Consider the following 26,359-nt stretch of genomic DNA (forward strand, 5'->3'; position numbering starts at 1 on the left):
TTTGTTTATTGTTTATTTAGGAGCGAAGAGCCCTCTATCACAAGATCACCTGACCAAACAGGACCTGGCCTTCCTGGACACTCTGGAGTTTCTTGCTCTGTGCGCGTCGTTTGAACAGAGTACCGGCCTCAGCTTTAAACCGCTGGACCTTCAACGCAAGCTGCTAAAACTTTTGGATCCAATGGATTGTGCCAAACCGCTGCACCTCCACATGGTGAATGGCGCATCATTAAATTAAAGAGGTCGATGACTGAGAGCCACAGGAATACGTCTAGGTTTTGATATTTATATTTCAGATTGTTACAGTCGAAGTGATTGAAGGTGAGAGTTGATGCACTTTTTCTGCCTTTGAGCTTGAGACTGTAGATGAACAGGAGGCCGAGGAATAGGTTTGCTCGTGTGCGTCAATTCTTTTGGTAAACGCTTTTATCGGAGTCAGTCGGAATACAGTCTGTAGAACAGAGGGTGATCTGTTTGTGTGCATCCCTGTGATTTAAAAAAAAAAATAGGAGCAAGGAAAATGCCACCTGTCTTTCAGAGTTGGTTTTGAAATATTATTAAAAAAAATCACAAGGTATAAAAGCCAAGATAACAATTCAGAACATTCATATGATACACCACAACCCTGACCAGGATAAAGCACTTCCATAAGACTTAAGATCTGTCAAAAGGTTAGAAAAGTGTGGTTTATAGCAGTAGGAAAAAGAAAACCACAACCAAAAGGGTAAGAATTAAGCACAAATCAGTCAGTGAATGATTCGGTCTTACAACGAACAACAAGTGCTGTCAAGCATGGTTAATCAGTCATATCTATTGCGCATGTAAAGCTTACAGCCATAGCGCTCTGACAAAGCCCGATCTCGTCTGAACTTGGAAACAAAGCAGAGTTGGGCCTGGTTAGTACTTGGAATTTGAGAGTGCCTGGGAATACCAGGAGCTGTATTTAACAGCTAAAGACCCGCTCTTCTGTGAATACGTAACTAGTCCCAAATAAAAAAACACCTTACTCTGACTCTTAAACCTCTACTCTGCGCATTTTGCTTCTTCTAGAACTCAATTAAAGATCTTACATGGTAGCACTACTTGTATTGTTCTCTGCTTGATGTATCGCTTTGCTTGTATTCTCTCATTTGTAAGTCGTTTTGGATAAAAGCGTTTGCTTTCTCCTCTTGTTCTCGTGCAGTATCTGGTTCTGCTGAAGGTGCTTCCTGCAGAGAGGATGTCTCTGAAAGCTGAAGAGTTTGATTTGCTGCTCAGACCACTTGCGTAAGAGAAATTTTCTGACATTAGACATGACCTCTTCTATCTAGCTGCATGATTTTAAATATCAGTCGCTGCTAATGACCTGTGGCCCAGGTTTTGTTTGTGTAGTCCACAGATATTTACACCAAAGCCAGTTTTTTCCCTGAAACGTAATTCTGCTTTTGGAAGTCAAAAAAATCAGACCAGCACATTTTCATTTAAAACGTTTCCAAAGGTGTTAGGGTGAAGAAATGTTATTTCTAGATTACTACGTAGCGTTAATAATGTCTTTTTGATTTATTTGTTTTTTTGTTGTTTTTTTTAACAGGGACATATGTTCGCAGTACCGCCAAGATCAAGAGATGTGCTGTGCCATCCTGTTAGCGCTGCTGCCATGTGTGTGCTGCCTGCGCGGCCTACGGTCTCCACCTGAGCAGGACGAGGAGATGCATCATGTCCGGGGTGTCCTGCTGAAAGTGCTCTCAGGATTCCGGTGGGTGACAACACAAAGTAGAATAATAATAATAATAATAATAATAATAATAATAATAATAATAATAATAATGCTATTAAATAATGTTCATTTCATCATTATTATTACTACTACTACTATTATCATTATAAATAATTTCGTTAGTTACATCTATATAGCACTTCTGTAGATACGCAAAGCTTTTCGTTGTATTTAAAGTATCTCACAAAAGTGAGTACACCCCTCACATTTTTGTAAATAGTGTGTAGACAATTTACATTATCTGTAGGACAATTTGTCTATTGTCTATATTGTCTATAGGACAATTTACATTGTACATAGTATAGGAAATCTCCTCAGCCACCCCTAGTGTTTAGCATCCACCTCAGTGATGTGATGGCAGCCATAGTGTGCCAGAACACCCACCACACACCAGCTATTTGTGGAGAGGAGAGAGTGATGTAGCCAATTCATGATTTCGGATTATTAGGGATAATGATAGATAAGGGCCAATGGGGGAATTTCGCCATAGTACAGGAGTAGGTTATACCCCTACTTTTTTACAATTATCCCAGTGTCCTGGGATTTTTAATGACCACAGGGAGTCAGAACCTCAGTTTAACATTTCATCTGCATGATGATGCTGTTTTTGACAGTATAGTGTCCCCATCACTATACTGGGGCATTAGAACCCCCATAGGGTGAGCACCCCTTGCTGGCCTCAGTAATACCACTTCCAGCAGTCTTAGTTTTCCCCAGGAGGTCTCCCATCCAGGTACTGGTTAGCTTCAGTATGAAACCAGGTGAGAGCTGCAGGGAGACATGGTTCTGGCAGTACTACTGATGTCATTAGTATTCATTTTACTGAGTACTGAATAAAAATTTGGGTTTTACATCAGAAGATGAATTAAGAGATGATGGATCAGAATTTCTGCTTTCGTTTCCTCATATTTACATCACGATGTGTTAAACAACATAGAACATGGCACCTTATGTATCACACCACTCAATTTTTAGGTGAACAAAAGTATAGGAACAGGTAGTCTTAAAGTAAATAGCACTTAATATCTGGTTGATTAATCCTTGCTCGCAATAACTGCATCAAGCCGGTGACCCACTGACATCACCAAACTGTTGCAACTTTTCTTTTGTGTTGCTTTTCCAGGCTTATACCTCAGCTTCTTTCAGTTGTTTGTTTGTTTGTTAGTTTTTTGGTTTTTTTTTGGGGGGGGTGGAGTTCTCTCTTCCATCTCTTCTTCAGGAGGTGAAATGCATGCTCAATTAGGTTAAGGTCTGGTGATTGATTTAAGAGGGGATTGTAGTATTGTATTCACAAAAATAATAGAAGTATATAATAATCATTGAGATGAGAAAATAGTATAGTTTTAAGTAAAGAGGAGCGAGACAAATGTGAATAAACATTCATAATTTTACAGACCGAAAGCTCAGATTTTTCTCCATTTTATCCCCTCCAACAGTGCCTTGGTTAAAAGTGACAAATGCACGTCAGCTGTAAGGGCAGCACTGGGCCGCTGTTTACTCGCCTTGATGGAAGTAAGAATATAACTCACTTTTGCAAGAAGTTGCCTCATCCGAATGTGTTTAACTGGCTAAGTGTGAGATGTCACTAGCATGAAACTAGACTTGGCTTCTGCTCACAATGACACAGATGTAATAAGAGTAGCAGAATGTGACAAATGTTAACATCCTGTAGACCACATACTAAATATGAGAATATCTACTTTTTATTTATTTTTTTCCCAGAATGCACAGAAGTAGTAGTACACTGCATTGAAAACCAGAAATAATTGTAAACTTTACAAACTGCCTTAAATGTAACGTAACCATACAGCCACGTTCCATTCTGTTTTCATTCAATGAATGACGTATCCATTTATACCACAGCATTGTTGGATTCTGATTTCTGATTGGTCAGATGAAAGTGTTGATTAGTTTTTGGTCACAGCAGCGCTAACAGTAGTGTGCTCATTCTAATACGCTAGGGTTTCTCTTGTTACATCAGAGGGACTTGTGTAAAAACAAACAAACAAAAAAAAAACACTTGTGTAAACGTTAACAATCGGAGGTAAAGCTGTAACTTTAAGTTTTCCGACATGGGAAAAGTCTTCAGGACTGAGGACTTGGTAACATTGACAGTCTGGTTGTATTATGTATTTGTTTTGTTTTGTTTTATTAACTTCAAGTGAGAGAGAGAAAAAAACAGAGAGGCTGGTGGGGGAACAAATTTTTATAGTTTCTAGCTGCTATAACATAAGTGATAACAGGAATTAACTTATTTGATGGACATTCTACGAAGCACCTTCTGACCAATCATAATCGAGAATTCAACAGCACTGCGATATAAACATGTATAAAACATCAGGAATGAAGGCATATTTAATATTTCGTTTGTTTTGTCTTTGTGTAGGTTGACCCTTACTGTAAGTGGGTGGTCTTATCTCTGAAGGAGGAGGAGCTTCCGGCATGTGCTCTTTTGCCCTTGCACCTGGCAGACCCCCATCACCATGTTCGCATGCAAGCAGCCATGAATGTAGAGAGGTGTCTTTTTAAAATAACCTGTAATGTTGATATAAAACCTGATATTAATATGACGGTCACGTATAACATACAGTCACTAGTCGTGTTCCGGTCAGTAATGTGACCTACAAACATTCTTCAAAAAGTAATCAAAAGCTCTGTAAACTCATCAACGCACCTCTGATGTCTACAGACTGTTCTTGGAGAAAGTAGGTAGGACTGGAGAGCAAAAGAAGATGCTCCCACTAAAACACCAGCAAGCAGCCTTTGAGAACGTCTACCTGAAAGCACAGGAGGGGATGAAGATCCAGGTAAATCCCATGGAATAATATCTGTGTCAGGTCACCAATACGTTCACACTAGCAGGTGACGTGTCACTCCTGTAGATTGTCTGTTGTGGGTGTACGCTGTCCAGGGTTTATTTTAGCTCTGCTGGGAAATTATAGTAGCCAGAATGTATGGCCTACATCCTACTATACTATTTATACACAACGCTTTTTTAAAAATCCTTTTGCATGAATTACTGCATCAGTGCGGTAAGGCATGGAGGCAATCAGCCTGTGGCACTGCTGAGGTGTTATGGAAGCCCAGGTAGCTTTGATAGCGGCCTTCAGCTCGTCTGTATTGTTGCGTCTGGTGTCTCTCATAGATTCTCTATGGGGTTCAGGTCAGGTGAGTCGGCTGGCCAATCAAGCACAGTATTACCATGGTCAGCAAACCAGTAGTAGTTTTGGCACTGTGGGCAGGTGCAGAATCCTGCTGGAAGTTGAAGTGCTCTAAAATCTCCTGGTAGACACTGCATTGACTCTCGACTTGAGAAAACACAGTGGACCAACACCAGCAGATGACATGGCACCCCAAATCATCACTGACTGTGGAAACTTCACACTGGACTTCAAGCAACTTGGATTCTTTCTCTCTCCACTCTTCCTTCAGACTCTGGGACCTTGAATTCCAAATGAAATGCAAAATTTACTTTCATCTTCCCCGTGATTGTGGTTGTGTACTGAACCAGACTGAGAGATTAAAAGCTCAGGAAACCTTTGCAGGTGTTTTGAGTTAATCAGCTGATTAGAGCTCTTCTCAGGTTGACATTTCTGTATTATTTTCTAATATTTTCTACTTCTAATATTTTGGGATACTGATACAAAGTCTGGGATATCTGGGATACTTTGATTTCCATGAGCTGTAAGCTGTAATCAAGATTAAAACAAAAAAAGGCTTGAAATACTTCATGTGTAATGAATCTAGAATATATGAAAGTTCCACTTTTTGAATTAAATTACGGAAAAAAACGAATTTCCGTACAAACGAAATTCAAATTTTTTTAGATGCACCTGTATGATCGGATATGATATTTTTCTTCCATTTTTGCAAGTTGGGCTTATTTGCCCAAAAAAAAAAAATAGTTTTAAAAAATTGCCATATGATTGGACAGAAGAATTGTTTGTAACTGTTTGAATTGAGAAAGTTACTGATGATACTCAGAAATAGAGGGCTGAGCATGTAAACATCATTCATTACTGAGTTTCAGACTGCAACATTAGGACCTAACTAACAATCAGCAGTGCCAAGCATTAGCTAGAGCGATGCACAACTCTCTGCTGGAGAAGCAGTTAAAAAAAAAACACCACTGTGCAGAGTTGTGTGTCACGATTCTCTGTCTGGAGGATGAGTCAGATCGGTGGATGCTTTGAGAACTTGGCTCTATGAAGAGTGCCAGACATGGAGAGAGACTCGCGACTCGAGTCACACTCAAGTGCCTAATTTACTCGCTACCCGAATCTGACTTCTTATTCCCTTAGCTGTCACTCGGCTCAATTGCATGCGGAAAAATATCAGTTCTTGAACGCACCCTTATGTGCACAAACACTCGCATCTTCTTGCAGCAGATGATGCTGCTTTCCTGCTTCAAATCGTTTGAAATGTCTGACAGTATCTAGAAACACAAATCCATTGCTCACCCAGGTGAAAAGTTGGGCTCATCATACTTCTGTGGGGAAAAAAAAACAAAAAAACACCAGACGTTGACGTATCGGCACTGCTTCAGCCACACAGCTAGTTCTTGTGCACACATTTTGCCTCAGTTTCCTTCTTTCTGTTCGTCCCTACAGAGAAACGGTTCCCCTGAAGACCTGCCTGATGAGACCTTTAACCGTCAGGCGACTCTGCTGAAAAGCCTGTCCATGGTGATGCGCTGCAGCCCCGTGTGTGAGAAGCAGGCTCTCTTCGCCCTCTTTCAGTCCTACAAGGAGAACAGCATCGACGAGAACCTGATTAAAAAGGTACAGAATAAGTGGGTGGGGGATGGAACGAGTCTGGTGGTGTACCATGAATAGGAGATTTAAAAAATCTAAAATAAAATAAGCTGTAGGATGAAGCAGCAGGACTCTTTATATTAGGTAGAAGTGTGCGTGTGTGTGTCCTTTAAGCAGTTTTTCTTTTGCCGTGCAGGTGTTGGTGAGCGTTTCTCTTTCTCTGGGCTACAGAAGCTCTGAGGCGTTTGTCTGCTCTCATCTGAATTATCTAGTGGCTGAATGGCTGAGCCAGAGACAGACGGAGACCAGCTACACGCTACAGTCCTTCCCTTATACCCTTTTATCCTGCAGCACTCTGGAGGAGTTTTACAGGTGCTACATTTACGCATGTTCCTGAAGATGGAGCGCGTGCACTAATTCAAATATTCGAAAAGGGGCAAATAATCCGAAAAAAGCATTTCATTAAGCGTTTTACCTCTCGATTGCTTTAGATCAATTTTATTCAAACCTTTTTATTTATTTATTTTTTTAACCTCCATGAGGTCCACTTCCCATTTCTTTTTAAATTTTCAAAGGGAAAAAAAAATCATACTGACTTGCGATACTTAAATTCGCATGATGTACAGCTCTAATTCGTGTGACCCCCCCCCCCCCCCCTCCATTTCAGGTCATCGTATCATGTTCTTATCCCACGCTTGATCTTCCTGAACGACTTTGAGCAGGTGAAATCTATCGGGAGTCACCTGAAGCAAGACTGGAGGCAGCTGGTGGCCATCTGCTTCCCTAAAATCATGGTGAACATCCTGCCACACTTCGCCCTCCCCGGCCATGATGCAGAGGCGGCAAAGCAGAGAGAGAAAGCACACCATGTTTATGACCTGCTGAAGGACGACCAGTGCCTGGGGAAACAGGTGCGAACTCTAATCCAGTTCAGCCAGTCCAGGACGTCACCCGTTTTTTTTGACCTGTTTAAGTCAGAGTAACAAAAAGGTGGGGAATTACTAGGAAAATGACGTCCCAGCCAGTACACACTGCTTTTATCACAATGACCCAAAAGATTGAATTCAATTCAAATAAAGGTTATATTTTATGTTATACTACAGTATTGTTGAATTCTTAAATCTAATTGGTCAGGATCTGATCTATTTTCTAGAACAGCGGTGCCGCTGCAAACCACAGGGTTGTGTTAATTCGCTCATTCTAATGCGTCGCCGTTTTCATGGTTCCTTCACAGGTCCTGCGTTCGAATTCGCCTGCTATCTGTCCTAAATAGGATCCAAGGTTAGAATTAGCATGTCACAAATGCTAGCATGTTGAACCGAGTATCCCAGAGGTACCTGGATGCGCTACTATTTCCGGTAGATTTCAAAGTATGGATCCATGGACATGTATTTATTTATTTATTTATTTATTTATTTATTTTCTGCTAATATTTCCCACAACTCCTTGTGCGAGGGAGAAGGAGTTTTGTAACGATTTTCTTTTTGACACATTTTAGAGAGGTGTAAATGAAATGTGGGAAAATAAATCAAGGGAATGGTAAATTATAAGTAAATCACATAAGGAATGAAGAAAAGCTGAAATGCAATGAAGAGTTTTGTTTATGGTGATGGTGTGCATAACGTGGCAAAAACGTTCTCCTCCGTTACGTGTTAGTATGTCTGGTTATGTGTAGTATGTCCCGTTACGTGTTAGTATGTCCGGTTATGTGTAAGTATGTCCCGTTACGTGTTAGTATGTCCGGTTATGTGAAAGTATGTCCCGTTACATGTTAGTATGTCCCATGCCGTGTTAGTATGTCCCAGTACTTGCATACTCTTTTGCTACACACTCAAAAGTATGTAATTTTCTTTCACAAAAAAGAATATACTTTTAATGCATAGGAAAAGCAGGCGAATTGGGAGGCAATAAGGGATTTGACCTCCACAAATTCTTTTTTAAAAAGAAGTGTGTGTCTCAGATGAAGCTGTCGCATTAAATTTTCAGAGATGAGAGAGTCTTGAGGTCGGAGGATATTTTGCGCTCTGCGGTTTCTTTGTAACATGACCAATGACATTTCCGTGCCTTATTAACTTCGATCGAGAGAGAGAGAGAAAGCGAGGCTAGTGAGAGATCAGTTCTTTATAGTTGCTATAACATAAGTAGTAAAGGGAACTAACTTGTTTCTGGACGTTGCACGACATTAAATTAAGAAGAAAAAAAGCACCATGTTTCGTTCTTCAGTAAAATAAAAAGCGTTAGTGTTGGCAGATTGCTGCGGTATAAGTGGAATAAAACACTCTTAGTGTGGTTTGATGGGACGATAATGAACATTGAGGTAATAACACATCACACCACCCTGTCATCGATTTTCCTTTAACTAGACAACCTGTAGTTTGTTTATTTCTTACTTAAATAACAACCCGAGTGTTTCGTGCTTCAAATAGAACTTACGAGAATGTCATGGATAAACAGTCTGTACAGGATTTCAGAGCTGTTTTTTGTGATTTGCTTGATTTTGCTGCAACTATTTTCAAAAAAGTTTGAAATGCAACTTTTTTGTCCTTTTTTGTGGAAAACTACCCGAATTGTCAAAATTGCAGTCTTTCGCAGCGATGTTTGTTGGTTAATGAGACCTTTTAGCTGGACTCACGTTCGATGCGCGTGAATCGAAGAGGGCTCTGGCTGAATGCACGTTGCGATGTCACATGACTCAGTTGCAAGCTCCTCTGAATATCGTGGCGTTTGCTTGATTTTATGGTAATTCCTGCGATCGTGAAATCCTGGAGGGACTGGTTAAAGCACCTTTTTTCCCCACTATAATATTAAAAGGTGACACTTTCTTGAGGGCTCGGAGACACAGCGCTGGACTGATTCAGCTTTCGCTAAACCTGTGTCGGCGTTTCTTCTTTGCAGCAAATCGACAATCTGATATGCGGCAACCTGGCAGACATTGTTGTCGAGCTGTTGATGACGCTGTACGAGGGCGCAGGATCAGGCACTGCTGAAAGAGGAGACCTGCAGAAGTTTATTGGGTGACTATGCTGTATATAGAGTATAACAGTAATGAAAATATGGTCATATTTCATACTAATTAACTTCCTGTTCTGCTTACTGTTCTGATTTCTAGGCATTTGTTATTTATAGATTGTCATGCTGTGTCTTGGTGTTGTTTCTAGGGAGCTGGATCCTGCTCCGAATCCACCTTTCTTCAGCTCACACGTGATTAAAGCAACACTGGATTACCTCAGCAAGTGTCATAGCAACAGTCAGAAGTCTCTGGTAGCCATACTCTCCAAGACTCCGGTAAGACCCTGACGTTATTCAGTAATCGCATACAGAGGGGTGATCTCACATTCCTTACTCTGTATCCTCCAGTCTCATCAAGCATTATAGAAGACTCTTATTTTAACCATCTTCACCCAGGGTGCCAATAATTCCAGAGCTGACTGTATAGAACGAACATTTAGGATGTGATGATAAAATGTCTATGCTAGATAGTACTGTCCCTATCCAAGCCACTGATTGTGTTGAAGACACGTCTTACTCTTTGTGCTAGATGTCCATACAGAAGATCCTGACTTCAGTTTGCCAGCGTGCAGCCGAGACCACCAACGCCTACGAGAGGCACCGCATCCTCATGATGTATCACCTGTTTGTGAACCTGCTGCTGTGTGAGGTTAAGGATGGCCTGGGTGGAGCATGGGCCTTTGTGCTCCGAGACATCATCTACACCCTTATACACCACATCAACAGCAGGTCCACACACATACACACAGACACACACACACACACACACACACACACACACATATGTTGGTCTGACTGACTTTATGAGGTTCCTACATTAATGTCTACACCGTTGCTATGTAACTTATACCTAACTTCAGTAACCAGGGATAAATCTTTATTGAGCTTTGTTCATGTTTAAAATAAAAGGGTTCCTCCCCAAATTATTTTTAGCACTATAAAACCTTTGGGTCCTTCATTGCATTAAATAAGTTTTTAAAAAAAGTACAATAAATAATATAGTTCCCACAGAGCAGCACATAATTATGAAATGGTATAATAATTTAGTGCTCTTTTCTATCAAACACGTTTATAACGGTTATTATATAATTCTGCAGTAAAATTAAGGGGGGGGTGTAGTTTTTTTTGTTTTTCTTTTTCCTCTCATCTTGTTAACTTGCAAGTCTAGTTTACCTGTCAGAGTTCTTGGAGCCAGTAATTCGAGATGGTCTAAAAGATATTATACCACAGCGCTGTTGAATTCTCGATTCTGCTTGACTGACCGACGTTTTGAGGTGTGCAGTTATTTTGCAGTAAATGCACGGCATTACTAAAGTAGTTCCAGTCAGGTCTTGACCGCATTACAGATCCATATCACTTTGCCAAGTTAGCTGAACTAACGCCTACGATCCACCAGAACACACCCATTTAACAGCAAACAAAATGACAGACAATTTCAACGTTCCAGAAATATGTAAGCAATAATTGACGATGGGCCGTTGAAGTAGGTGGTAATGTGGCCACGACACGACACGGAAGCTTGAGCCATTGATATGTAGTTATTGGAGAGAGAGAGAGAGAGAGAGAGAGAAAAAGCACAAGAGAGCATGTGTGAAAAGCCAGTGAACAAGTATCAATATTTATTTATTTATTCGTTGTATTTTCTGCAGTAAGAAAAAATGAAAAACCTTGTGAACAAGTAGGCTTATGGATATTTTATTTATTTGTTTGTTCTATTTTTATATTATCAGCATGAAATGGAAAAAAAAACCCTTATCTCTCTCTCTATCTCTCTATCTCCAGTCACTGCAGATCAATGGCTCAAGCCTCCTTATAGCGCTAAGACGCCGGTTTGGAATTAGCAACGGACGCTTAAAGATATGTGTAATAAATTAGTTTCACACACAAGAGCATTTAAGGACAAAAACCTGAAAATGGCTTGAAATAAAACATCTGAAGAGTATCTTAAGGTGTGGTAACTGTGGTATAAGTGGAATAATTGACGACAATCCGTCGAATTATTAGAAAATAATACCTCGCTTTGCGTCATGGCCTCATTACCACCTCGGCATGTTTGTTATTCTCTAATAATTCAATAATTGTTCCTTATTTAAAAGATGCTTTTTGGATTAACGTTGATGCTTTCTTTCGTCTTTGCGCATGAAATAGTGCTTGGCTGGAAGAACAATGATGAGTGGTGTTGGGTAAATCGATATAGTTTAGATCCAGGCTGTATTCCCCACCTTACCAGGATAGCCTCCAGATTCACCCTGACCCTGTCCAGGATAAAGCTGTTGACCGAAGATGAAGGAATGAATGAAACGCAGTTATTTTTTCTCAGGTCGGGTCATCAGGACGAGGTCTCTGCGCGCAGTCTTGCTCTGTGCTGCGACCTGCTCACTACCGTATGCCAGACTGCCATCCGCGTCTGCGACGATGCTCTAGAGAGCCACCTACAGGTCATTGTAGGAACTCTCACGGCACAAGTCACCGAGCAGACGACCATATCTCAACAGGTTGTTTTTCACTGTCACTGTTTGAGCCTGCTTAGCTAGTGCTGTGCAAAACATGGGTTAGTAGGGTATATCTTGATAATCCCGATTTGTAAAAGAACACATCGAGTTGATGACCTTGGATTGTTGGTGAAATAATAAAAGACTAACTGTTAAAAGATATCGCGAAGATGTTTATACGAGGCACATGTATGGTACATCTTTGTGCCTTTTATCAGATGCTAGATTTCAGATAGGTTCTATAATATAACATAATCTATTGTTTTTGTGACAGGTGCTGAGTCTGCTCAAGTTTCTGGTGATAGAAAACCCAGATAACACGTATCTGAGGAGAGCAATCCCTTTGCTTGAGCCTTTTCCTGATCAGCCGGCCTTCGCAGAGCTCCGATCGGCTCAGCATGCGCTCAAATACAGCTCTGGAGCCTTCACCCTCAGACAGGTGCTGCTGATGCTCAGATTTCTATTTGTTTATTTATCAAAATATTGTAGTGCGAAATTAACATGGAACGTTTCATAAGAAAAAAAAAGAAAGGATCGACTGAATTCACACGATTAGATTTTTTATTTAGAGCTGTTGACAATGTCTTATATAAAATGATGAAATATTAAATGGTCAAAAAAATGCATGATTCTTCTTCAGGGGAAAAAGTGTCATTCGTGGTTTTAAATTATACAGATTTTTGTTTTGTTTTTTTCCTTTCGCAGGAGATTGAGCATTTCCTGTCCATGACATCATGTGACTCGCTACCTCTTACTCGAATGGAGGGCCTTAAAGATTTAAAGAGACAGTTACACACTCACAAACAGCAGATTGAGCAGCTGCTAAAAGAATGTCACGGTGAGCAAGAGACCAACGAATTGTCGCATTCCTCTCGCCAAGTCGATTTCAGTTTCTCAACGCTTGGTCAGATTATACAGTGAAGATCCTCTTACGACAGACCTGCGATTGAAAGAAAGTCTCACTACGTTCCGCTTATGTAATCGATCGGATTTAAGGTTGTGCACCAAATTGTAGTCACATTAACAGAACTGTTGTAAGTGAATCGAGCGGTGTAATTAATCACTGCTGTAGTTGAGCTGCAACTAAATATTGTTTCATGTTATGGCAACATGGTTGGTTACATTCCTTAACACATGTTGTTAAGAAAAAAAGGCACTTCACAATCCTTCGTGCTATACTAGCAAAGTTTAGTATAAGTTTCAAATGATTTCATTTCAGTAGACCTTTCACTTAAGGACTTTAAGACTTATCCGAATGTATTTCTTTCGCAAAGCTGATCCTGCCCACAGTGTGCTGGTCAAGCTGGTGCTGAACCTCTTGCAGCTGTGCAAACTGGCAGCCAACCATCCTGGAGGCAGAGATATTTTAGGTGAGCGCTTTCTGTTGCACTCACGTTTGTTTTGCTCATGCTTTCACACGTCCAAAGGGATGTACGGATGAGGCAGAATACAGTCTGAGCATAATCTCTGGATCCACCGTGCCAACCTGACCTGAAGATGTGAAGAAAAATAAAAAATAAAAATAAAAATTGAGAAATGGGTTGCTGAATATTTCTGTTCACGTGTTTAAGCTCCGCTTTTCTTCTCTCAGAGGCTGTTGGGGGTTGCTTGGGAGAACTCGGGCCTGTGGACTTGTCTACCATTGCGCTGCATCATGGGAAAGATCAGATGTACACCCAGGCAACATCTCTTTATCCTAATGTTCTTCATCAGTGGGTCTCCATCATCCTCAGCTGCATGAACAACGCGCTGACGAACCAGAGGTGACCTGGATTCTGCCAGACATCCTCCTCCTCTTTTTAAATACAGACTTTTGCGTAATGGCGAAATATGTTTACACCTACAATGCGGTGGGTTTATAGACTATAGGGATTTTCACTGGGTCATGCTAGACCCTGGGTAAACGGAATCCTGGGTTGTTTTGTTTCACGTTTCACACTGCTCATACGTTACCTGGGGTTAACAATGAATCCTGGGTATTCATAATCTGACGTTTCACACTGTACGATCTTAAACCCTGGGGTAATGTAATTATTTGCATATCTGCTGCGTCAACAACCATGGTTGGATAAATACAGTGTGTGTCCGGTTTAAATAAAGACTCATCTCTTGTGTGTTCACGACGGTGAGAGAAAAAAATGTTGCCACGTAAATCCTCCTCGGTTGTTTTAAGCCTCCCAAGACACGCAAAGGCAAGAAAACAAAGACAGAAAGTCAAAAGAAAGAACTCGGAGAAGCAGATTATATGGATATTTTTTTAAATGCTTTTAAGCCTGGAGAGACTTGTTTACTCGTACAGTAGCGTCATTTTTTTTATTTTTCCCCTCAAACGCTGCAGCTACTGTTTACACAACATGCGGGGTTTAAAACGATGATAACCCAGGGTTAAGCGCAGTGTGAAAAGCCCTTTATATGTGTTGAGACGGTTTTAGGAAAGCATTTCATTAACCTACTCTCAAATACAAATTATGCTGAATTATTGTTACAATTGTTACTGTTATCCATAATGACTGTTGTCTTTACTATTAAAATATTTCATTTCAGTGAATAATCTGCGTACCTTACGTCTAACCATTTGTGTGTGTTAGTATTTCTGTCCGCCAGGCCGCTGCTGCGTGTTTGAAGGACATTTTGGCCACTTCGTCCGGTTTGGATTTCTGGGAGGTGCACAAGAGCCAGAGAGACCCAATGCTGCTTTACCTGAGTCCTTTTCGCTCAGCAAAGAAAAAAGCAAGTATCTCCCAGAGAGAGCTGGTGTTATCGTAAAATACCTGTATTTCGTTAACAGTTAAATAAACATCAGTTAATACCTGTGTAAACTTAGCTTGTTGGCATTACTTGTGGTTTATTAATGCTAACGTTCATGGTTTGTTAATGTTAACTAAGGGAACAATGATGTGAAGCAGAATGCGTTTATTTAATCACTTTTTGTGATTCCATAAGCATTGTTGTGTCAGTTACTGCAATTTCTTTCAAATTGTTTCTTAAATATGGTTTTATTCATGTAAATAATGAGAACAATTATGTTCTTTTTCGCTAAATACAGTAGCAGAGATAACACCTAAAGACAAAAGAGAATCCCCATTTAAATGAAATAAATGTCTAAAATAAATGCGTGGGAGTTGGAGGATAGAAGCAGCGAAGGTCTTGTTATTGGCATTCCAAATAAAAATTTGCAGTCGTTAACCAAAGCTGAGCTTACAGGCAGGTAGAATTACATTAGAAATATCCAGGATACAACCAGACCACCACCCTGGGGGGGACGACAAAAAAAAGCCACAAACTTGGAAGAACAATCCAAAACATAGTATTACAACCACAAACTGGTGTGTATATCTATATATAAAACTAAAGAATTAAATCTAGATACTGGTGAAGACGTTGAAGGAAATGAACCAGTGACTAGACAGTGGAGATTAGACCAAAACCAAAGCAAAGGAAAACATGGAGTTGTTGCCATTGAAGTTGCTTGCTTGTTTGCTTTTGCCTTTTTTAAGTTTCATGACAAAAATGAGTCGCATCCACTAGTAATAGTGTCTTTATTGTACAAAGTTGTACAACCGTGTCTATCTGTTGTGTGTCCCAGGAGAAGACGGTGAGACCGGAGGTCACATCAGCTTCCAGAGATCGAGTGGACAGTTCAGAGTTGTGGTCAGTGCAGCCTGGAAAACACAAGGAATGGCTAAGGAACTTGTGCATGGCTCTGCTGGACAGTGGAGGGGTCTGCAACGAAGCCCTACTCATGACCAGAGCCCTTTGTGAGGTATTTACACATCACCTTTATTTTTATTTTTACCCCACCCCAAAAAACCCCTAAAACAAAACAATACATGTTGCTACCACCACCATGCTTTACTGCGGGGATGGTGTAGTGTTTTCAGGGTAAATGAGCAGTGGTGGGGTTCCACTGATCGTAGCGCTTTGTGCCAAGCCCAAAATGATAGTCCAGAGAACCTTTCTCCACACGTGTGCTGAGTTTCCAACATGCCTTTTGGGAAACTTGTATGGGGTTTTTCCCTCTCTGTCTTTCTGGCACACTTCCATAAAGCGTTGTGGAGTAATCATAATAATCATCGGGAAAATTTCCTGTTCATCGATATGTGAAAAAGGCATCAATCCCAAGCTACTAGAGAAGCTACAAGCTCCCGTGACTCTCTAGCAATCCGATTGAAGTCTAACTTTCAGAGATTAATGTTCGACTAGATCTTGATGGTAAATTTAAAATAGGTCTCTGAGCCCAGGACGTGTTTGTAAAAGAGTGGATCAGTTCGCTCTCCTTGGTTGTGTGAAAGACTTGCCCTTAAGACGTATCGGGAAAGATTACTTAACCTGTTGGTCCTTAACAACCTTTCTTCTCTGCAGGTGAAAACAGATTTCTGCCAAAAGATGCTTCCCCTCTTCATCCATGACATGCTGCTGGGAGACACAAATGGCTCATGGAGGGAACTTCTCTCCGTACATATCCAGCGCTTCTTCAGCAGCTGCTGCAGACCGGGCGTTTCCGGCAGCCGACCCACCACCCCCATGCCCTCTGATTCAGGTACACATTTCTACTTCACATTTACTACCGCCGTATCATGAGCATTGTCGGTATGTGCCGAATATATTTCCATTTTCCATAGGCATGTATGACATTTAGGTGAGCAAGTGCCGTTTCTTAAAACAAAACAATCCTATGCGCATGCTCTTTAATAATAAAAAGAAAAAAATCTCTGCAGTGGTCAGTATTTTTTACTATTTTTCCTGGGAGGTGGGAGCTCAGTGGTTAAGACGTTAGGCTTCTGATCGGATGATCGTGAGCGGTCACTGCTGGGCCCTTGTGTAAGGCCCTTAACCCTCAACTGTTATATCAGTTATATCAGTGAAATGAATGTAAGTCGCTCTGCGTCTCAAGAGTGTCTACCAAATGCCATAAATGTAAATGTTCTTAGCACAAGCCCTTTTTCTATAAGTTTAATGGATAGCTGCATCTACAAGCTTTATGGGTATCAAACTGGATACCAGGTATGGATATTCAGACCATACATTTGAAAACGTTTCTCAACAGGAGACACGGATGTTGGAGTTCAGAGCCAACCAGATAAATGTTCTCTGCGCACCATGCTAGCTGTCATCGACTACCTCAGACAGCAGAGACGACCACTGGGACCTAACAGGTTTATTCACTTTCTCTTTCTCCTCCCTTTGCATTTCTTTAAGGGAAAACCTCCACCCTGAAACACATTAACGCTTGTCTGTCATGCTGATATCACGGTCACATGGTTACAGTGTGTTTCATAGGAGAAAACGGATTACGTCATATTAATCAGACATCCATTGTAGAAGTAGTGGAGACGACAAAAGTTGGACTCAGAGTTGTGGCAGAGGCTCAGCTCAGTGATTTAGATGTTGGACTACTGATTCGGAAGGTTGTGAGGTTAAATCCCAGCGCTGCCACTGCTGGGCCCTTGAGCAAGGGCCTGAACCCTCGAGTTGTTTAAATCAGATCAATTGTAAATGCTCTGGATAAGGGTGTCTGCCAAATGCCATGAATGTGAACGTAAATAAATATGTAAGGTATCGATGGTGCTAGCATAGCATAGTTGAAGCTTTAGAACCTTATCTGTTTGAGCCGAGTGTCGAGATGAGGAGGCGAGAGGGCTGGACAGACTAAAGGAGACTAGTAGACTAAAGTGCTGCTGCATCACTCTCTTTAAATAATCTTGTTGCATATAATTTTTCATCCTAATCATGTGGAAAAACATCATTTAACAGTAATCCACTCCGCTGCATGTATGCGTTTACTTGGGCGGGGGGACACTTCCTGAAGCCCTAGCGCCTTGAAACACTATATTGAAAACTATGTAAGAGCATATTTGATGAACAGGCCTTTTTTTTCTTAAGCATGTTATTATCAAATGATTAATTTTAATATAAACAATCATGTATCACACGAAATAAGTCAACTCAGAATCGTGGATGCCACTGAAGATTAATATTCAGGTCAGGGTGGATGTTTCCTTTAACTGGTTATATTTCCATAATAATAATAATAATAATAATAATACTGTTGCAGTGCTGAGTGTGGAACCGTGTGCGAATCCAACTTCTGGCTGGACCTGAACTATCTAGAAGTGGCTCGAGCAGCACAGCTCTGCTCCGCCCATTTCACCGCCCTGCTGTACTCTGAGATCTATGTGGACAACATCCGCAACAACATGGAGGAGAAGCGCAGGTACCACTTGTAAACTTGCGGGGCTGTGTATTAGAGTGCCGACGTAGTACTGAGGTAAAACTCATTTTTATGGGTCGACATCCAGCTGTGTGAAGATCATACAGCGCTGTCACATGCTTTTCGAGTCCATTATCCTTGAAGCATGTTTTATTAGACTGTACTGGTCTTAACCCCGTGAGAAACCTTTTTTTTTATTCAGTCAAAATTCTGGAAGAAATTTTTAACCAAGTCAAACCTAATACAATTAGAAAAAGAAAAATAGATTTTAAAAACTTCATATTGAGTCTCTTAGACATTTCTCGCCATGAAAATAACCATAAAAGATGGCATGGCGTTAAAACAAACAAACAAACAAACTGTCACATACTGTCACAAAATTGCATTTGAACTGCAGTTAGTATTCAAATTCATTTGAGTATTAATTAGGAATCAGTTTAGAATTAAGGTTTTTTTGTCAGATATATCATCTACGCTTCATGTTATTGCATTGGTGAATATTCCTCATAGCAGTATGTATATGAAAGTAAACATTATTTTACTTTCTCCTTTAAAACTTCCTCCTTTCATATGTCTTGGTTGTTGTTGTTGTTTTTAATAATGACTGGTTTAAATAATCCTCTCAGGTTACTCTTGAGGGAAACCCTTTTTTTTTTTTTTTTTTTTAAATAAATCTTTTTTTAAATATTGTGTGTATATAATGTTGCCATTCTTCAGAGCTCAATCCAGAACATCACGCAGGCTCACGTTTGATGATAACAGCCAAAACCTGTCCATCGGCAGTATGTCTGAGAAGAGTATAGAGGACTCGGGCATGAGCCTGCAGGTAACTCGTGTGATAATAGAATCTATTTCTAGTCGAAGGTGTTGGTATGAGCTGATTTTAGTCGTGCACATTGTGCAGGATATCCTGATTGAGGTGTACAGGAGCATCGGGGAGCCTGATAGCCTGTACGGATGTGGAGGTGGCAAGTTGATTAATCCTCTCACTAGGTTAGATTGCATTTGTCACCCTTTTTGCTTGAAAGTGTGTGTGGAAAGAACAGGCATTTAAAAGAACATTATCATACCTAGTACTTACTTTTAATGAAAGCACCTGTTTTTATTTAAACGTATTTCCCTTTTTTTTTTCTTTTTTTTTGTCTTCTTTCAACACCAGAATCAGGACGTACGAGCACGAGGCCATGTGGGGTAAGGCTCTGGCCTCCTATGACCTTCATGCCAATCTCCCAGAGGTGACGAGGCAGGTTGGCATAATGGAGGTAAAGCTGCGCTTGTGAGGTGTCTGAATTTCATGAAATATTGAAATATGGTACCATCAGTCTTGCAATGCCTCTCTCCTTGATCTTAGCAGTTATGCTCTCTTTTAGGGTTTGCAGAATTTAGGGCTCTGTGGGATCCTGAACACGTACCTGCACGGTCTGAGAAGACACGGGGCTGAGTGGGCACCCGAGTTTCGAGAATTTCACTTCCAAGCAGCCTGGAGGAACACGCAGTGGGAGACGGACTTGGACGAGCGGTAGGAGTTTGTTTATTTATTTATTTATTTATTTATTTTTATTTTGAAAGGAACAAAAGCATTGAGGTATAAACGTTGGCCCTCAGTTAAGATTTTGGCTAGTGCTCCTTCCATCATTCCACTCTTTAGAGTTGATAGTCATACAACATTAACACATTTGTTTCAGTAACTTATACCAAGAATTATTTTTTTTAGATGAGAACATGCTGTGAATACAACTGCGTCATGCAGTAATCACATCACATACGATACAGTATAGCAGCTATAAACTGTCATTCCTTCACAAGGCTCTCTTTTATTTTCTCTCGATGCTAATAAGATTTAAAAGAAAAAAACAAAACACTGACAGTGGAGACTCATTTTGTAAATGTTAATTAAATGCCTTCTAACAGAAAGCTACGAAAGCCCGCTTCCACCACAGAGAAAAAGTAAAAAAGGTGACTTTATATCTCAGAATATCTTGCAGTTCTGATATTCAGAATTGAGAGTCTATATCTCACAGTTCTTTATTTTTTTCCTCGCAATTACGAGTTTATATCTCACAATTCTGACATTTCGTCTCACACCTGCGAGTTCATATCGCACAATTTTGACTTTATTTCTCGCAGGTGAGACATGAAATGTGTGTGAGTGAAATGAAATGGAGTCCTGAAATGTGACTAACTTCAGGTAACAGGCGCGCACAAGCGTCTGCTTGTCCTTGTCTTGACTAGCTGAAGAGTGTTGTTCTTACTGTGTGTCGACTATTTATAAAGAATGGTTGATGCTTTGTCAGTGCATCCTTTGTAATTCATTAAATGTCAAGTGCACGTCTTAATTACAAGAATTTAAGTCCGAATTGCAAGACGTGAACTTGTAATTGTGAGGGGAAAAAAGTCCGAATTGTGAGATATAAAGTCGCAATTACTTTTTACATTTTCTTTCTCCATATCAAAGATGATACATTTTTCTCTGTAACAAAATAACAGCACTTTTTTTTTTTTTTTTTTTTTATATAAATAAATCCTGGCTTATATTAGGCATTGGTTACGTCAAGCATTTGCCACACAATTACTATAGAAATGGGAACATAACAGAATGAGCGCATCGATATACACCTTTCAGAACCATGTCAGCGCTGTGCTGTTATACAAACTTGATCAACACCTTCTGACCAATCAGATTCGAGGCTGTGGTGTGAAGCTGATTAGATAGGTTCACCACGGTATCTCGTGCGACGTGATTGGTTTGTTTTGAATGATTTCGTATCTAGATTCATGAATGAAATGGCTCTTTGTTATTTTGCAGGAGTGAGAAACTGGATCCCGGCTTCAACGAGTCTATGTTCACTGCTCTACAAGCGCTGAAGGACAAAGACTTCTTCATGTTTGAGCAAACACTGAAATACACCAGGTATGCAGGATCAGCGTGAGCACGGGACAATAAAGATGCAAAAAATATTAATCTTCCACAATATATCACATCGAATTCATTTTAGGTAATGTGCCACTTTAGATTTAGTTCAATGTCAAGTGGGCTGGACCAGAAAAATAGACCAGTAACACATCAACAGCTCCTCTTCAGCGCGTTTATTACTTCACACTGAATGCATACCAGCATTAGCGTTCACATTTTGTACGTCAAGGAAGCTAGGCAAATTAGCCCATGATATAAGTATAGTTTGCTACATTATTTACACATAAAAAACATAAAAGTTATGATTGCATAAGTATTTACCATTCGATAGAAATATACAAATAGAATTAAAAAAATATATATTTTAATGGTGTGTGTTTGTGTGTATGTATGTGTGTGTGTGTGTGTGTTTGTGTGTATGTGTGTGTGTGTCTCAGAGGCAGCGTGGTTGAGGAGCTCTGTCGTGGCAGTCTGGAGGCCGCGTCCTCTCTCTATCCGGCTCTATGCAGCTTGCAGATGATCGAGGAAATCCAAAGCGTCAAACAGCTTTTCAGGTACTTACCTGTTTTGTTGTTTTATGGTCAGTTACTAAATTGTCATACGTGTTTCAGACTTTTCTACATTCTGAGACAAAGGCTTTACAAAATGTGTGTTTTCACCGCAAACAAAAGTCCAAAGTAGGATCTTAACCCCCCCCCTGCCAAATATGAAAAATAACAATAATAATTCGAATAGTACTGAAACAGGATTATCATATGCTGTTGTGTTGTATGTGCTCATGGGACAGGTTGGTGCAAAAGAGTTTCATTATTATGAAAATCATGCAGTCAAATTCTAATAGAATATATATTAGAGTCAGAACCATTTTTCTTCATTGACAAAATACAGTAGAGATAATAATGTGTAATACATGCAGGGTTAATCTATTCGAGTGTAATAGTTGGTTAGAGATAACAGGGTTTATTACTGTGTGTTAGAAGCACACATTTAATGGAATACGGGGAAATGGCTGAAATAAGAGAATGGCAAATTTCATTTCATTTGGCAATTTAATCATTAATAACTGATTAACCCTCCTATTATGTTATTGGTCAATTCACCCCTTTACCACATTTGAGATGTCGTCTGAAATATTGGTTAATCTTTTCCTCATTTATATGCAAATATTTCTTCTTATGTCTCGTCCGAGACAAAGGTTTACTGTTTTAAGCTGTTCTTTGCTGGTTTTTTTGTATATTTAAACTGAGGAAATCATTTTGACCCATAACACAATGGATGTAATTTCCCCCCCTCCCAATATGATAGGAGGGTTAAGTAAGGAAATGAAACGAAATGGGGTGTGCTGTTCTAGGAAATTAATCAGTGACAGGGTGGTGTGATGTGTCCTAATGCGAAGCAGAGTTCCAAAGTAGAGTTTTTCTTCTTGTATCACAACAATTGCAATTTTTATTAAGTAAAGTACAATGCTTCATACTTTTTTTTTTTTTCTTTCAGGTTTTTAAGTTATATTTAATGTTATGGAATGTTCGTTCCTGTTATCATTTACATTATAACAGCTGTTTGTACACATTTGTTCCGGCTCGTCACGTTACTGAGAAAAAGTTCAGTTCTGGAGACAGAAAACAAAGTGCTGACGCTGGAGACTCCTTCCATAAATATGACACAAAAGTCTCCTTATAACGTATTAATAAGAGTAGTGTGTTACTCTACGCTCTGCTGTTTGTGTGTGTGTGCGCGCATGTGTGTATTTGTGTGTGTGTGTGTGTGTGTGCGTGTGTGTATGTTAGTGAATCCAGCCAACTGGACGTCTGCAGGAAGTGGCATCAGCACTTGGACCTGCTGACAGACAGTGATTTCAGCCTGGTGGAGCCGATCCTGGCGCTGCGCTCATCCATTCAGGAGACGCTTCTCAAATGCGAGAGCGACCCAGACAGGAAGAGCTTCCTGAGCTCCACCTACTCCTCACACCTGATGGAACTGTGCAGACTGGCACGCGCTGCAGGAAACACACAGGTTGGCATGTCCGAGAGCTTGTCCATTGTGCAATATATACAACGGTATTAATTGTTATTTTCAAGTAAGTGCGTCTTTTCCATTGGTCCATGGTGTCTCAGTCGTTCTTGGCGTTTGTACATTTTACGTTTGCTTTTATTCATTGGCAAACGTTTTCAGGTAAAGTGACGTCCAATTGAGATGAGACGAGGAATTTATTTATTTATTTATTTATTTATTTGATTTAAAATTTTAAGATCAGGGGTCCATGAAAAATGTGATTCATTCCGTGGGTCTGCGTTCTAGCTGGCAGAGCGGGCGGTGTTTCAGATGAAACAACAGAACATGGCGAGTGTGAGTGCTGCTACTTCCTGGGCGTGGCAGCTGGAAGAGGCGCAAGTGTTCTGGGTGAAGAAGGAGCAAGGACTTGCTCTGAGATTACTCAAACAGATGATCGATAAACTGGAGGATCTGGTGAGTGACAGGTCTGCTTAACATGTTTGTATAGATCAACATCTCCCATGCATAGTTTTATTCCTAGTGGGAATCCTGACACTTCTGATTAAAACATATCACACTATTACTCAATTAAAACAGATGAGCAGGTTGTGAAAATCCTTGGATATTCAGTCTCTTCTGAAAATATTGGAACGGCAAGGCCAATTCTTTTGTTTTTGCTATACACACTGAAGACATTTGGGTTTGACGTCAAGAGATGAACATGAGACCACAGATTGGAATTTCAGCTTTTATTTCCTCATATCTGCATCTAGATGTGTTAAACATGTGTGAGCATGGCACCTTTTGTTTGAATCCACCCATTTTTAAGTGATCAAAATATTGGAGCACATGATTGACAGGTGTTTCTTGTTGCTGAGGTGCGTCCTTTTTAGATTTATCGATTGTTTACACAATGAATAACTCTGAATGTCTACTCTTGGTTTGAGGCCTGGGTTTCACGTGGGAAGGCGGTATTTGTTGTTAAAAAGGATAAACCAACGTAAAGACTAGAGAGCTGCCTACGGGAGAAGAGCAAACCATTTTGAAGATAAAAGAGGGGAAATCAATCAGAAGCACTGTACAAGCTTCGTGCACAAGCAATACAACAATTTGAAACGTCCTCAAAAAGAAAGAAAGAAGCTACTGGTGTAGCTCTCATTTTCCTCCCTCTATTCACTCATTTTCCTCCCTCTATTCACTCGCTCATTTTCCTCCCTCTATTCACTCGCTCATTTTCCTCCCTCTATTCACTTGCTCATTTTCTTCCCGCTATTCACTCACTCATTTTGACAGAGACTGCTCCAGTCCACTTTTCAGACACTTTTAGTGACTTTTTTTCTTTTCTTTTTTTCTCTCCAAAAAAGCACCTAGTGGCAAATCTAGCTACTTTTTTGGGCAAACCTTAGCTACTTTCCATTGAAGAGAGTGGCCATTTTGTCTTCCAATTTACAGAGAAATTCTGTAAATCATGCAGCGAGAAAATGACTCAAAACACAACGAAGAACAGAAAGAAAAGTGGAAGGTTTTAGACTGACCGAGTCAATCACCAGACCTTACCCCAGCTGAGCAGCATTTCACCTCCTGAAGAGAAGACAGAAGGGAGAAACCCACCAAAACAAAACAAAAAATCTGAAAGAAGCTGCAGTACAAGCCTGGAAAATTTTCACAAAAGAAGAATATCCTGTATTTATATATTTCTGTGAAGCTACATCGGGACAGTATCTGTTGTTAAAAGCTCTGCACAAATAAAACTGAATCGAATCGAATGCAACAGTTTGGTGAGGTCAGTGGGTCATGGGCTTGATACAGTTACTGACCTTAAAAAGACCAATGAAAAGTGTATGTGTGTGTGTGTGTGTGTGTTTTACAGGTGGGTGTGAACTCTGCTGTGTTGCCAGTGTACGCTGAGTGTTTGAGACTATGTGGCAGCTGGCTGGCTGAGACATGTTTAGAGAGTCCTGCTGTAATACTGGAAACCTACCTGGAGAGAGTGAGAGTCATGCTGTTTAAAAGTCTTTTTTTTTTTTTTTTTTTTTTTTTTTAAACCCCAAAAAAGTTTTTTAAATATGACATTTAAAATGTCACAAAAGATTTCTATTCGCTATTTTCAGGGTTAAAGACCGAAGCCCAAAAGACATGTCATTATTTACATGGAGAAAGTTATTCGTATTCAGAGACATGTGCTGCACCCGCTTAAGCTGATTTTCTCTGAAGGTGTTACTAAATTAAGGTCATGAAATCATAGGCTGTTGTAGGATATTTTATCATGTTTTTTTAGCTTCAAACCCTGCTGGTTTGAAGGATAATCTGACCAAGCACACACCTGCTACACTTACAGCTCAACTAAATTATAAGTGTCCATAATTGTAGTCATAAAAAAAATGTTGCTGATCAAAATAAGCAATATCTCTTACGAACATGTCTCCTCCCATCTCCAGAACCACCTTTAAAATCAACTTTAAAAGGGACAGTTCTATTAATTAATTAAGAGGGCCATGTTTAAGCTTAATATTGTCCTTAAATGGTATTTTAGTTTATTGGAGTTTATTTGCGATATTGAAATATGATCAGAATTGGGCTGAACTGAGACACGTCTCCATTTTAGGCAAGCTTTGGAATAGTGCTTACGCATGAAGTTATGTCTGATGTATGCGTTTTGGTATTAAACCCTCACTGTGACACGCTTAATTTAACTTGAAATTAGAGGTGGATCGATAGTGGATTTTACCGATGCCGATAACTAAGCTGATAACTGATTAACGAAGCGATAGTTTTTAACATTTATACTGAACGAAAACATAACACTCCCATTCAAATATTGCTGAATTTTACTACAAAAATAAACAGTACTATCTATACCATAAAAATGTACTTTTTAAAATTAATAAATATAATAAATATTAAAGTAAATAAAAGATGTACATCCAAACTGAACCAAAAAGTAACACTTCATACACTCCATCCATGTGTGTGAGTGTGAGCGATCGTGCGCGCGAGTGTGTGTTCCAAAATGAATCAAACACTTAGCCAGTGATAGTTTTTATTTCGCCTCTAGAGGCCGCTCTCGTGCTGTATAATGAACGCAGACTCTTCTCAGTCGCTCCCGCAGCTGACGCATGGAGGGAAACTATCGGTGCATATTTTTGCAGATAACCATTCCAGCACTCGATTATCTGTGCTGATTTAATCAGCAAAACCGATCAATCGGTCTCCCTCTACTCTGAATACAGC

General features: G+C 40.0%; 1 protein-coding gene and 1 pseudogene across 2 annotated transcripts in view; both read left to right on the forward strand.

Moving 5' to 3' along the window:
* atm (ATM serine/threonine kinase) overlaps positions 1-26,359 on the forward strand; it is a 69,477-nt gene that overhangs the window by 27,011 nt on the left and 16,107 nt on the right. For both annotated transcript variants that reach the window (XM_017495938.3, XM_017495936.3), the window contains exons 18-48: positions 21-214; positions 1,184-1,266; positions 1,571-1,735; positions 3,193-3,268; positions 4,143-4,273; positions 4,446-4,563; positions 6,367-6,537; positions 6,707-6,882; positions 7,178-7,421; positions 9,406-9,524; positions 9,669-9,795; positions 10,049-10,248; positions 11,840-12,014; positions 12,286-12,450; positions 12,717-12,849; positions 13,286-13,381; positions 13,603-13,774; positions 14,600-14,741; positions 15,598-15,774; positions 16,374-16,551; positions 17,059-17,167; positions 18,067-18,225; positions 18,940-19,048; positions 19,127-19,215; positions 19,382-19,484; positions 19,593-19,741; positions 21,029-21,133; positions 21,574-21,690; positions 22,924-23,149; positions 23,435-23,602; positions 24,999-25,118. In XM_017495938.3, coding sequence (XP_017351427.1) covers positions 21-214; positions 1,184-1,266; positions 1,571-1,735; positions 3,193-3,268; positions 4,143-4,273; positions 4,446-4,563; positions 6,367-6,537; positions 6,707-6,882; positions 7,178-7,421; positions 9,406-9,524; positions 9,669-9,795; positions 10,049-10,248; positions 11,840-12,014; positions 12,286-12,450; positions 12,717-12,849; positions 13,286-13,381; positions 13,603-13,774; positions 14,600-14,741; positions 15,598-15,774; positions 16,374-16,551; positions 17,059-17,167; positions 18,067-18,225; positions 18,940-19,048; positions 19,127-19,215; positions 19,382-19,484; positions 19,593-19,741; positions 21,029-21,133; positions 21,574-21,690; positions 22,924-23,149; positions 23,435-23,602; positions 24,999-25,118 — 4,496 coding nt within the window. The remainder of the gene's footprint in view (positions 1-20; positions 215-1,183; positions 1,267-1,570; positions 1,736-3,192; positions 3,269-4,142; positions 4,274-4,445; positions 4,564-6,366; positions 6,538-6,706; positions 6,883-7,177; positions 7,422-9,405; positions 9,525-9,668; positions 9,796-10,048; positions 10,249-11,839; positions 12,015-12,285; positions 12,451-12,716; positions 12,850-13,285; positions 13,382-13,602; positions 13,775-14,599; positions 14,742-15,597; positions 15,775-16,373; positions 16,552-17,058; positions 17,168-18,066; positions 18,226-18,939; positions 19,049-19,126; positions 19,216-19,381; positions 19,485-19,592; positions 19,742-21,028; positions 21,134-21,573; positions 21,691-22,923; positions 23,150-23,434; positions 23,603-24,998; positions 25,119-26,359) is intronic.
* Positions 827-946, forward strand: LOC124629319 (uncharacterized; annotated as a pseudogene).

Source organism: Ictalurus punctatus, chromosome 20, assembly GCF_001660625.3.
Source record: "Ictalurus punctatus breed USDA103 chromosome 20, Coco_2.0, whole genome shotgun sequence".
NCBI lineage: Eukaryota > Metazoa > Chordata > Actinopteri > Siluriformes > Ictaluridae > Ictalurus > Ictalurus punctatus.